This window comes from Cygnus olor, chromosome 8, assembly GCF_009769625.2.
Source record: "Cygnus olor isolate bCygOlo1 chromosome 8, bCygOlo1.pri.v2, whole genome shotgun sequence".
In the NCBI taxonomy this organism is placed as follows: Eukaryota; Metazoa; Chordata; class Aves; order Anseriformes; family Anatidae; genus Cygnus; species Cygnus olor.
Window position 1 is genome coordinate 31,234,997 of NC_049176.1, and position 12,544 is coordinate 31,247,540.

At 58.3% G+C, this 12,544-nt stretch overlaps 1 protein-coding gene across 17 annotated transcripts in view; it reads left to right on the forward strand.

Moving 5' to 3' along the window:
- Positions 1–12,544, forward strand: part of SGIP1 (SH3GL interacting endocytic adaptor 1) — a 48,779-nt gene that overhangs the window by 25,601 nt on the left and 10,634 nt on the right. For 7 of the 17 annotated variants that reach the window (XM_040565376.1, XM_040565359.1, XM_040565368.1 and 4 more), the window contains 9 exons: positions 38–49; positions 582–606; positions 1,006–1,057; positions 1,913–1,998; positions 2,633–2,722; positions 2,889–2,963; positions 7,248–7,369; positions 8,067–8,193; positions 11,143–11,202. In XM_040565376.1, coding sequence (XP_040421310.1) covers positions 38–49; positions 582–606; positions 1,006–1,057; positions 1,913–1,998; positions 2,633–2,722; positions 2,889–2,963; positions 7,248–7,369; positions 8,067–8,193; positions 11,143–11,202 — 649 coding nt within the window. Of the gene's footprint in view, positions 1–37; positions 50–581; positions 607–1,005; positions 1,058–1,912; positions 1,999–2,632; positions 2,723–2,888; positions 2,964–4,095; positions 4,543–7,247; positions 7,370–8,066; positions 8,194–11,142; positions 11,203–12,544 lie in introns of all 17 variants that reach the window. The other 10 variants (XM_040565362.1, XM_040565364.1, XM_040565370.1 and 7 more) reach the window with 6 other exon arrangements.

Consider the following 12,544-nt stretch of genomic DNA (forward strand, 5'->3'; position numbering starts at 1 on the left):
CAGGTGTCTGTTCTCTCTCCCTTCTCGCTGACCGCAGCGGCGCAGCCCGGTAAGCTCCCTCCCTCCCTCAGCTCGCTGCTTCTGGCCGGGCCTTGGTGCGGGCGTTGTGCCCGTCTGGTCTCCCGGAGGGGTTTTGGGGAGCTCCTGCTGCATGCAGGCACCTGTGCTGTGCGGTGGGAGCGAGGATTCGGGTTGCTGAAAATGCATTATTTGCCTCGGATCAGTCCTTGGTCCATCAGAGGTGAGGATTTTGTTTGGATGCTGCCTCTGACAGGCACCCGCTGGGTTTAAATGACGAACGTAAGACGTTTACAGCCAGGGTGGCTGCGAGCGCAGCGCTGCCAGGTGATGGGTTTAGGGGCTCCAAATCCTCCTGCTGGGCTTTGTCTGCCCCGGTATGCTGGGAGCAAACCTGGCTTCCCAGGGCACACCTGCAGCTGGGTGTCTCAGCCACGTAAAGCAAATGTTGTATTAGATGATGCTGCCTTGATTGCTGTGCTGCCGTGGGTCTCGTTTGGTGCCGGCGGCAACGTGCCTGTGTCCCCGCACACCCCACTGACCTCCTGTGTTTCTAATTCCAGGGGACGATTAAGAGGAATTTATCCAGTAAGTATGTCCTTTAGCCTTCCAGAGCAGTAATTAGTGTGCTGGCAGCCTGGTGCTGGTGGTTAAAATAAATTACCTTTAAAGGTGGGGAGAGGTGGGTTCGCTTTAACGTGGTCACAGCAGAAGTGATGGCACCCAAATGTCCCCTTAAAGAGGGTCATATGGACATCCTTGGGAGGCGCCATAGCAGAAGCAATGTCTGCTAGCCCTGTCCTCTGTAAAAATAAATTAATAATAATTAAAGCCAGACCTCTCTGCCAGTGCTGCCATAGCAGGCTTGGTGCAGGACATGTGCTGGGTGCCAGCAGCACGCCTGGGGTGCCGTGGTGCATGTGGGACATAGGGGTGGTGGGGGACAGGGGCACCATTTCTAACCCTGCTCTGTCCCACCCTGCACAGGTGAGGAGATCGCACGGCCCCGGCGCTCCACGCCCACGCCGGACCCCAGCAGGTCAGTACGGGGGGGCTGTGTGCGTGCATGTATTTGCACACACTCTGTGCACATGCAAAACCTTGCTTTGGCACCCCCCAGAACACCAAAGGCCCCATATTTCAGCATCCATCAGTGCAGCTCTCCCCTACAGCTGCCATCAGATGCATCACCCAGATGTAATTAAAAAAAAAACAACAACAAACTTGGTACACAACCATGTGATTGTAGTATTGTTCCAAGGGGAAATATCAGCCTTCTCCTCCAGGTTCTGATCCTTCCTGCGTGTGTGCCAGGCTGGGTCAAACCTGGAATAACACCCCAAGCTCAGTGTCACTGCCTGTCTGCAGCAGGCTCATCAGAGATGCAGCAGCACCAGGCTTACAGCGTTTCAGGCTCGTGAGCCAGCCCTTCACCTTATTCCAGCGCTGAAACGAGCGGGGTGAATGCTCAGCACTGCTGGCTGCAAGGGGCAGGGAGCGCGCCGTGCCCATGGGACCTCCGGCAGCCGCCGCAGAGGTGCGGGATGAGAGGTGTGGCTCCTGCCTGGGGCAGCAGGGCTGGCACTGCCCACCTTTGGTTTAACAAAAACGCCCAGAATTGAGGCACAAAATAGTAACAACACCCTGATTTTAGATGCTACCCCTCTTCTTTCCGTTCTCCATGCCCCAACCTGTATGCTTTGCAAGCTGGACACAAACTCCCCACAAATAGACACACCTGTACTCAGCATCAATTCTTACGGAGTTTTTGTTGAGGAGAGTTATTTAAATCCTGTACAAGCCGGAAAAACACGCAGGTGCTGTGCTGGGGGGGCCACCACAGTGTTGTGCCCCCAGGCTGAGGACACCCTTCCCTTCTGTCCCCCCCCTGCAGCAGGAAGCCCCCCGAGGACCCCGCTGCGCTGGCACCGCTCTTTGGGCCCCCGCTGGAGTCGGCGTTTGAGGAGCAGAAGCTGGACGGTGTGTCGGGCACGGGGGGTTGGGGATGGTGTGTGGGGCACGGGGATGGTGTGTGGGGCACGGGGACGGGTGTGCAGAGCAGGGGCTTGGGGCCAGGCCTCAGAACAGCTCCAGTTAAACCACACATTCAAAGCAACCTCTACGTGCAGTTCTTCGCACGTAGCCTAAGAAAAACAGCATGTGATGAGCAAATGAGAGTTGTGGCGCTTTCCAGGCGATCTATGTGAATAGCTGGATCTCTTCATTTAATACCTGTCGCTTTTCTGCGCATCCTAAAATTCCAGAGGATTTCTGCAATTAATTCAATGTTTCACTTAATGCAATAAGCCTCCAAATACACAAATGGCATTGTTTTGTTTGTCAAGCATCATGATTGTCAAACTAATTGCGTGTCCTGTTTTAAAAATCAGGCAGGCTTGTAATTATCTAACATTACAGAAATAACCCTGTCTTTAATTAGAGGGGGGTTGCTGTCAATATTTAGTTTCCTGTTTTTGCATGCCTCAGACGAATGCACCTTGTCTGCGTGATTCTGGTATTTGGAAGAAAACAGTCACGTTTATCATCACCTCTGCATGTGTATTTATTTGTATCGTCACCTCTGCACGTGCATTTATTTGCTTTCTTTTCCCAGCTCCTCTGGACCAGCCCGAGATCTGGGGCTCCATCCAGCCCCCCAGCAGCGCCGACTCCCTGAAGCTGCCAAGACCTTTTCCAACTGGAAGTAAGTCGACCGAAAATCCTGCTCTGCCTTCAGCTGGGCACGGAGCGGGTCCCCCCGCAGCCATTTGGATTTATTCCAGCTGTGCCCCGGTGGGATGGGACACAGGTAACTGCAGTGTGTGCCCCCGGCAGCTCAGCCCCTGACCTCCTGCTTCTCTGCTTTGCAGCGCCGCCACCGCTGCCGCCCAAGAACGTCCCGGCCACGCCGCCCCGCACCGGCTCGCCCCTGACGGTGGCCCCAGGTAAAGGCCAGGCACCCCGCTCCTAGTGCCTGGTGTGGCACAGCCGCATCTGGACCCGTGGGGGCTGCACTGCTGGGGCCGGTCCCCCCCTATCCCCAGGGTGTCCCGTGTGACGGCTGCATTTCGGACGTGGATTTACCCCTGCGCATCCTCCTTGTGGTGTTGGTGTTGTTTCGGCAGTTGTTGTGTGCGGGGCGATGCTGCAAAGAGCTGAGCCCAGGCGGCACCGCCCTGGCTGGGTGCCCGCTCTCTGCTCCCCACGCTGCTGGCGTTGGTCGCTGCTAGGAGCAAAATGCAAAGCTCACCTGAAACCCTGCTGAATGCCTGCAGGGGGGACTTGCAGCCCCTGCTCCTCGAAGCCGTGCTGCACAAGGCTGGCCATCCCCTTGTGCTGGGCGTGCCAGCATGTCCCCAGGGCCAGCAGCTGCAGCCCCTCCGTGTCCCGGGGCTGCAAGCAGGGACCAAAGCAACCAAACCGAGCAGTGGTGGGACCGGGGAGCATCGCGCTGTGCTGCAGGCGTGTGCCTGAGCTGCCGTGTCCTGCTGCTGTGCTCGTTAACGTGTCATCGTTAACAGCTGCCTGGTGGCTCAGTGAGTGAGCAGAGCCTTGTACCTTTACCTGCTGCTGGTCGCAGCTGAAATACATCCATGTGGTCGCTTCCCTGTGTTGCATGCCCTTGGCAGTGTCGCTGTCCAACCAGCATGTCTAAGTGTATATATTTATATGGACCTGTATATAAATATATGAGCGGAGTGTGCAAGAGAGCTTTCGTTTGAGTTGAGTGCATAACTTTAATGTCTTCTGGAAGCTGAATACCTTCTAATAACTGGTGCTGCTGCTGCGTAGCCAAGAGGTAAGGAGGGCTGCGTGCCAGCCGTGAAGGGTGCAAGCAGAGGGGACTGGCGGGGGCAGCCCCGCAGGAGGCAGGGGTCGGCATGCTTTCCCTGCAGTGTATGTGTTTCAGTCCCGTGTGGCTTGTTACACGTTGCACATGTTCTGGTGTGGATACTCGTGCCTGCATTGCGGTCCTGGCAGCTCGTAGGAAAACCCTCTAGAAAGCAGCGGGCGCGAGCCCCCTCCCTGGGTGTGCCGCAGCCCCCCTAAGCCTAAACCCGACTGCTTTGACCGCAGGAAGCGACCAGCCAGCTGCCGAGGCCAAAAGTGACAAAGTGCCGTCGATCAATGACTTGGACAGCATTTTTGGCCCCGTGCTGTCCCCCAAGTCCGTGGTTGTGCACACGGAAGACAAGTGGGTCAATTTTTCCGATCCCTCCCCGGAAAGCGTGACGGTGGTGCCGAGGCCCCGGGAGAAGGTCGCGTCCCCCCCGGTGGGGGCAGTGGGCAGCCCGGTGACCGAGCCCCCCCGCGCCCTCCTGTCCCCGCTGCGCCTGGAGGAGCTCCAGAAGAAGGCTTTGGAGCAGCCCCATGCTAAAGAGGAGAACGCGGAGCCGGCCACCTCGCCCAAGGATTTTGGGCCGGGACAGAGAGCGACCCCGCCGCCCCCCCCGCCACCCACCTACCGCACGGTGGTCTCGTCCCCCGGACCGGGTGCCAGCAGCGGCGCGGGAAGCCCCAGCGGTATGTCCCTGCCGCCCCCCCCCACCTGCTGTGTGCCTGGCTGCCCTCGGCCCCCTGTGTCGTGCTCCCTGCTGTGCCTTCCCCAAATCTCGGGGGCTGTCGGTGTCCCACAAGCCGCCCTTCCCACCCCTGCTGTGTGCGTAACCGCCCCTAAAAACATTTGGCGTAAGCGTGCTCGTGGCTGCATCCGCTGTAGGCTTCAGAGTGAACAAAGGAAGAAACATTCCTGCTTCGTAATCAACTTCTAAGCAAGCCTCGGAAACGTGGTGCTTTAACAAAATCTGTTGTACGCCCCAGGGCTGGCAGGAGCAAAGCCCCAGGACAGCAGTAGGCACAGGGGTGAATGCAGTTCCCACCTGCACGGCCCCGGATTGTGGGAGCGTGAAGCCCCAGCCCCATTTGGAGAAATGGCTTTCAGAGTATGTGTTTCAGACAAACACCTCCCCCAGCTTTGTCTGACCTGTGCTTCCTGCCTGGCTTCACCTGCTTAATTATAAATGCCTGTGTGGTGGGGTCAGCTTACACCTGCCCTCCCCCAGCCACCCCCCAGAGCAGAAACTACCCAGGGTCGCATGGCCCCAGCCTGGCACCCCTGGGTGCTGGTGGTGGTGCTCAGCAGGGCTTGGCTGTGCTGCTCTCACCATGTGTCTGCGGGGGGTGGCGTGGCCCCCCAGGGGCCTGGCTGGGACCTCTCCAGGAGGCCGGCAGCAGGACACGCTGAGCCTCTTCCTCTGGTGCTTCCCTGCCACAGTGACAACGGTGCTGAATGAGCTGAGACGGGCAGGACAGGGATGCGAAGGTGGCTGCGCGTGTGGGGACTGATGGAGCAACCCCACTCTGATGGCTGGGGCTGGGATCACGGGGTAGCATCGCCTGCTTCAGAGGATCCTCGCTCACCTCTTGGCTAAAACTTGCCTCCTGGCTCCTTTCCGCGTGCTTTGCAGACTGCTGAGACCTGGTCCTCAGCCAGTCCGGATGTAAAAGCCAGAAACGTGGACTGTAAGGCTGCTGGGGGTTGAAATACGCACACAGCGATGGTGCGAGCCTTCAGAAAGCCGTGTCTGGTGGCAGTGGGTCAGGGTGCATGGTGCCGGCCAGGTTCCTCTCCTGTTCCGGGCTTCTCCATCTTCTGGAGGCCCCTGCTGCTGCGTCCAGCCCCAAGGCTGTTGGGGGGGCTCTGCTTCAGGGCCAGCCCCCAGCCCCCTCCTGCCCTGGCATCACGCAGGAGCGTGGGGTCAGTGGTGTCACCACAGCAGGGCTGGGACCAGCATCTGGATGGGTTCCTCGTGTACTGCTGGCCCACACCGCCGTGCTGCTGCTCCTTGCTACAGAAAGCATCCAGAGGGCCCTAAAATGTGGAGAGCCAGCATCCCCCTGCTAAACCTGGCGTCTGGCAGGGCTTTGGACTAACGGCATGTCGCTGATTCTGGGTGCGATGAGCGTTCAAAAGCCACCTTGTGGCATCTGTTCAGTGCTCTTAGGTCACTTCCCTGAATAGTTCCCCTTTTGCTAAGCTTTCATGTGGACAAGGAGGGAAAAAAAGTCAACTTTGGCACCCAAATTAGGCTTCTAAATAAAAATGACTTAATTTTTCGAGGTGCTCACGTGAACGGCCAGGACTTGCTCTGCTGAAACAAGCCCCTCTTCTCTTAGCAGCCTGCCATTAGGTCTCCATTAGGTCTGATTGCTATAGGTCTCGCTCTCATGGTTTCTTAATCAGAGCTACCATCCGCAAAGCTCCGCCAGCTGTTTCTCTTGTAAGCAGGAGAAGTAAAGCTAAACACGTCAGCTTGGTGTCTGCTCAGGCAAAACATGTCCCTCCGCAACGGAGCTTGCCTTTGTGGAGGCTGCTAACAAACACTGCGCTGCTCGCTGGTCCCGCAGATCAGGTCGGCATCGCCCTGCTGCCCTTCCTTGTGGGCAGCAGCAGCCTTCACTTGTGCTGCACAGCTCCGAGTAGTGCTGAACGTACCCAGGAGGGACTCCTGCCCCCATGGCAAAGCAGGTGTCCTGCTAAGCAGCTGTTAAAATTTGTTTGATGGCACAAGGTCAGCCTTCGTGGCATGGTCACAGCCAGTGATGACTGCATGAACTGTGAAGGCATCACCGTCATCTTCATGGAAACTCTTCTACCAAACTGGGAAACGCTTTCTGCTCCCAGCAGAGCCCATAACGTCGCTCTCCAGCGCTTCCTGCCCTTCCTCTTCATCACTGGGGTAAAACCCCATCCCTCTTGGTATGCCCACGAGGCTTCCCTTCTTCAGGGGGCAGGACTGACCCTGGTGGTCCTGTGACAGATGGTCCTGTGAGCTGTGGGAGCCATGCCGGGGCAGATGGAGGCGCGTGGTGGTTTTGAAGCTCACGAAGCCTCAGGGCATGCAGGAAGAGCCCAAATCTCCACTGCGAGCCGGTAGGATGGAGGAGAAGCAGGGCCTTCTCCCGCAGCCCTTGGCACGGCAGCATCAGCTGCCGCCGGGGTGAAATGCCTTGATGCATCATCTCCTCCTGCTCAGGCAGAGCTGCAGGGCTCCCGAAAGGATTGGGGCTGGATATGGGGCGAGGGGCTGTCCTGTATAAAGCCGCTGCCCTCAAGCAGCCGTGTGGGGATGCCGGGGGTCCCCGTCCCCTCCCTGCCACCCACACCAGCTCCCGGGGAGCAGCGTTTGGGCACCGACGTGGTGCTGATATCTCTGTCTTTGTTGCAGGTTCCTCGTCCCCGGCTCGCCCCGGCACGCCGCTGGCCGCCTGCGGCACCCCGCCGCCCCCACCGCCGCGGCCCCCCTCCCGGCCCAAGCTGCCCCCCGGCAAGCCTGCTGTCACCGACCTGGTAGGTGCCGTGCTGCGGCTTGGGGTCAGGGGCTGGCTGGAGCTTTCTGGGTTATGAAACGAGGCACACGTGGGAAAAGGGCAGCACGCGAGCTGGGAGCTGTTTCCCAGGGTTCGCACAGGGTTAGCGGGTTTGGGACGGGCACGAAGCTGCTGCTCCTGTGCAAAAAGGGATGGGTTTGGACACGAAGCAGCACAGAGAGTGGGGATGGGGACAGCAGGGCGGGCTCCCCGTGGCCGTGCTGCAGCCGGGGTGCTGGGCTCCTCCCTGCAGCTCGGGGCCAGTGCAAGCAAAGAATTTTGGGTGGGCGTTATGGTACAAAATTATCCCAAAAGGAGCCATGAAGACCCAATGAAGGTGCATGGGCACGATTGGCACTGCTCTCTTCCCGATACCGGTTGCATTAAATGCACCCAACATTTCCCTGGAGCTGTGGTGCCCCGCTGCTCTCCAATGAGCTGTGCAGTGGAGGATTTTATCTGCCTTTTTCCTGGATCCAGAAGGAAATGTCTCCGCATTAAATAACTGAAGTCGCTCAGGTTCACCCTGACCTGGCAGGGAGGCGCCGGGGCCACCGGGGAGCAGCCTGCCTTGGGGTACACAGGGGTCACTTCTTCAGCAAAAGTTTCTGGTTGTTATATGTGAATGTTCTGTGCATATTTCCTTTAACCTTGTGTTATTTTATGTTTTTCTACAGTCCAGGCCTTTTAGCCCTCCTATTCACTCATCCAGTCCTCCTCCGATAGCACCTTTAGCCCGTGCTGAAAGTACTTCTTCCATATCTTCCACCAATTCCCTGAGTGCAGCCACCACTCCCACAGTTGGTAAAAAAAAAAAAAAAAAAAAAAAAAAAAACCTCCAGCACTGCTTTTCTTTCACCTTTCCTACCTCCAAACAGCCTTGAAAGAGCCCCGAGCCCTTTCGATTTGCTAGTTTGGTCTTTGGTTTCACGTTCGCTCGTTTTAATCAGGTTTTGAAAGGCAAAAAGGGACTGGAGGTGGGCGCAGCGGCCCACCAGGGCAATGCTGTCAGGGAAGCTTTCTCCTCCTGTCAGCCCCAAAAGTTGCGCAAAATACGTGTGGTGAGGGTAGAGGTTACCACCGAGCGGAATGCAGCAGAAAACGTGCTTGCGGTCTGTAACTTTGGTCAAAACAAGCTTTTTGGGGGAGCTGCTCACACCCTGGAGGGGAGGGGGCTGGAAGCCAGATGCTGGGACCCAGGGAGCGATCACTGCACAGCCCCTTGGGGTGCCTGAAATTCACGCTCCCCGTTAAAGTGGGGGTGGGAAACGGGATCTTGGCAAAGGCCCTTCAAAACCCTGAGCTTCGCACATCTTACATCATAACAAGGTGCTGCTTCTGGAGGAAACATCCTCAAAAAAAAAACCACACACGTTTCTTGCCAAATCCATCGGGTGCCTGGTGTGGCGCGAGGCAGTCGATGCAGGCAGTCGGCGTCTGGCTGACAGCTCCGAGGTCCCCACGCTCTGGGTGCTGCCGGCTCCCCCCGCGCCTCTGCCTCCGTCCCCGCTGCCATCCCGCCTGCACCCCGCTTCCTGCAGCTCCATTTTCTATCAGAATCGCCCCCCCCCCCGCTCCCTTTTATTTTATTTTATTTTATTTTCCTGTTTGTTGCCCTGATGTGTTGATGCGCTCGGCGGGGGACACCCCGAAGTGCCACCTGCTGCAGGCTGGCAGCGGCCGGGGGCGCTCGCGGAAGAGGCAGGCTGGCCGCTAGGGAGGGAAGCTGGAGCCCAAAATCTCTTTAAAAACAAACAACAAAACAACAACAACAACAAAAAAGCAGATTTGCTCGGGTCTGTACGTGCTGGGCCATGACGTGAGGCGTTCCCATGGGGCACCCCCATACGAGGCTGTTGTGGATGGCGGCACCGCAGCCCCGAGGGAGGCTGGAGCCTCCCAGCTGCGTCTCCATCCCGCTGCTGCTTCACCCTGGAGGTGCCGTGGGTGTTTCTCCGTTCTGTGTCCGTCGGTCCCCGTTACAGCATGCTGCTCAAATAGCACGCTGCCAGCAGCCCTTGTGCCCGGGGTGCTGGCTGTGGGTCCTGGGGGACCCGGCAGCGGGCGCGGGGCTGGCGGTGCCGGTGGGCACGGCCGCTGCGGGGAGTGTGGGAGGACGGAGGCTGTGGTGGGAGGATGGAGGCTGTGGTGGAGGGCAGAGCGGGGCTGAGGGCAGGGTAAGGGGCTTAAGGAGGCCTGGAGACAGTGCTGTGAAATTCAGGCTGTGCGTGAGGCCGGCAGCCCCTGCCCTGCCAAGGCATGGGTGGATTTTCCCATAGGATGAGCATGAAATAAGCCCTTCAGGCACTCGCTTTTAAATGTACGTGTTTTCCCTTTAACGTATATTTTTGTGAGCAGAGCTGCCTCTCCGTGTTTTGTAATGGCTTATTCTGCGCCTGCTGCATGGCCAGGGAAAAGTGGTGGCAGTGCAGAGCGGGTGCCCCAGCCCCGAGCCTCACGAGCTGCCCCGGGGCACCCCAGCACCCCCTGTGTCCCCAGGGTGACCAGTGCCAGGCGAGCACCGGTGTAACACTCCCCTTGCTCCACGGCGGAGGAGGCAGCGTTTTCCATTTATGATTTTTTTTCACACAGAAAGAGGAAAAAGATAAGGAGAAGCCAGAAGGCAGAATTGGGGCCGCGTGGGCAGGAGGGCAGGCGGTGCATGGCAGCGGGTCGGGGACCCAGTGGCCCTATGGCTCCCCCCGGGATGCCCACGGCCAGCACCACGCTCCCGGCCTCCCCTTTTGTAGGGGCAAAACCGACAGAGTTCGTCCCAGAGCGCTCGGAGCTGTCGCCTCGTTTACGTGTCCCTCGTGCTGTGCTGGTGTGCTTCCGTCGGGGCTGCATGTGCGGTCATTGACTGCGGAGAAAGGCGCTGTTATGTCTGTGCCAGCGAGCCTGCAATTATTTTTCTCGTTAAAATTCTTCTCTGTGTGTTCTTGTGGATAGACGCGCTGCTTGATTTCACTGGGGACTCGTTTTCGCATTCTTTTTTTTTTTGCTCTTCGTTGCGTGTCTTCTGCCCGCGTCATCAGAAGAGGGTGCTCTCAGTGGCACGCTGCCCACCTCGGCAAGGCGCCGTCAGATGCCTGCGGGTGCACTTTGGGGGAATCTGGCCTAAAAGTGGGCATGCCGGTGGCTTCTCGGTGACAAACAGCACCAAGAGGTGCCACGCCATCGCCTCCTAAATTCAGAAGTGAAGGGTTATTGCAGCAGCGCCCGGTGCCAAGCGCTGATCCATCTCCGGTGGTTTTTGGGTGGTGTGAGCGCAGGTAACTGGTGAAAATGGGAAAATCCCAGTTAGGCATCTCCTCCCCCGCGTACACATGGTTCTCCAGAAGTGGCGTGTCCCAAAATGCACGCACACACACCTGCATTTTGCTGCACGTGCTGCCCCCGGCACTGAGGTTGGAAGCGAGCCCCCGGTGACGTCCCTGGGACCGTGGGCTGGGGAGCCTCGTCCACTCCACCTACAGACAGAAAAGAGAAAACCAAAAAAAAATTTAAAAAAAAATAGTTTTTAAGCGTTCAAAAATTCCCTTCCATCTGGGCTTCCATAGCTTTGCTTCCTGCTTTCTGTTTTCCGAGCAAAACCCAGAGTGCCAGCGCCCGCTCCCTGCCCTGCACGCTCGGCTTGCGGCGCCGCTCCCCGCCCCGTAGCGAGACGAATGTCCTGCTCCGTGACTCACTCTGTGTCCTTCTCTCTCCCTCTCCTGAACCTTCCCCATCCCGCTTCAACTCCCGGCCACACAGAGAATGAACAGCCTTCCCTCGTTTGGTTTGACAGAGGAAAGTTTTATTTGACTTTCGAAGGTAAGTAGCGCACAGCACGCCGCCTTCCGCTCGCCCCCGCTCCCGCTCGCTCCCCCGGGCTCCTCCGAAGGCTCCAGCCCAGGTGGCTGCGAGGTGCTGCGGCCAGCTGCCACCGTTTGGGTTCGATTTCTGCCATTCATCTAATTTATTTTGGGAAAAAAAAAAAATCTGAGACCTGGGCTGAACACCAAGTGCTCTGAAACCTCCCGCGCCCTCGCCAGCCACCCGGGACCCCGTGGGAAGCGCAGGGTGCTGGGCACGGAGCCCCCCGGGGAGCTCGGCGTCGCTGCCGGCTGCAGGGTGCGGGGGCTGCGGGGCTGGGCTCCCCGTCGGGCTGTGACAAGGGGCATCCCACCACCGCCCGGCCCCGCAGCCCCCAGGCCCTGCAGCGGGGTCCCCGCCTGCCCCTCGGCATGGCCTTGCGCCCGCAGAGACCCGGCGGGGCGAAGCCATCCCGAATCGCTTGCTGCCCGCCTTGCCAGCAGGGCTTCACCAGGCGGTAAATTCGGACGAGTCCAGGACGAGGCCAGGTGTTTAGAAATGCTCACAAACCGACAGCAATTTTTTTTAATTATTTTTTTTTTTTGGCTCATCACATCGATTCGGTTGCCTTTGAGCTCCGTGGTTCATTAAATGTGCCCCAGCGCACAGCACAGAGAAACGAGCGCACGGGATCAGGACTCCGGAGCAGGCTGCTGCCGGGCTCCTGGTGTGGCCACACGGAGGGGACGTGGTGGCACTGGGGGGGGGGGGGCGGCGTTCCCGTGGCTGTCACACCGCTGCCAAAGGGGCTGAGCGCGGGCACGTGCAGGCAGTGTTGGCGAGGGCTCAGCTCCTTCCCCTCTGCCTCGCCTTTCCCTTCAGCTCCTGGGCCCTTTCCTTCCGATGTTCGGTTGAGTTTTGCCTTTTCCAGCCCAAGCCCTCCCTGGGCTCCTGTCCCCAGTGTCCATCTGTCTGTCCGTGCAGTGGGAGCTCTTCTGGGGTTCAGGGAGGATGGAACGAGGCAGGACAGGGCACGCAGCAGCCGCCTTTGAGCCTGCACATCCCCACGGCGCTCCCTCCTCCTCCTCGCTCGGTCGGGCACGCGGCCCTGCGAGCACGTGGCAGGTTCGCCTGTGGGTTTACGTATGAATGGTTTTGAACGTTTTTTTTTTTTTTTTTTTGGCTGGTGTACCTGGATTTCTGCAGTTCATTATGGCAGTGTTTCTGTAGGTTGGGTTTGTTTGGTTTAGTTTGTTTTTTTTTGCTATGATCAAAGTATCTGTGGACCATGGGGTAATTTACGTGCAAAACGCTGTGATGCGGTGCTGGTGATGCTCCTCTGGACACTGCAGAAGAGCTG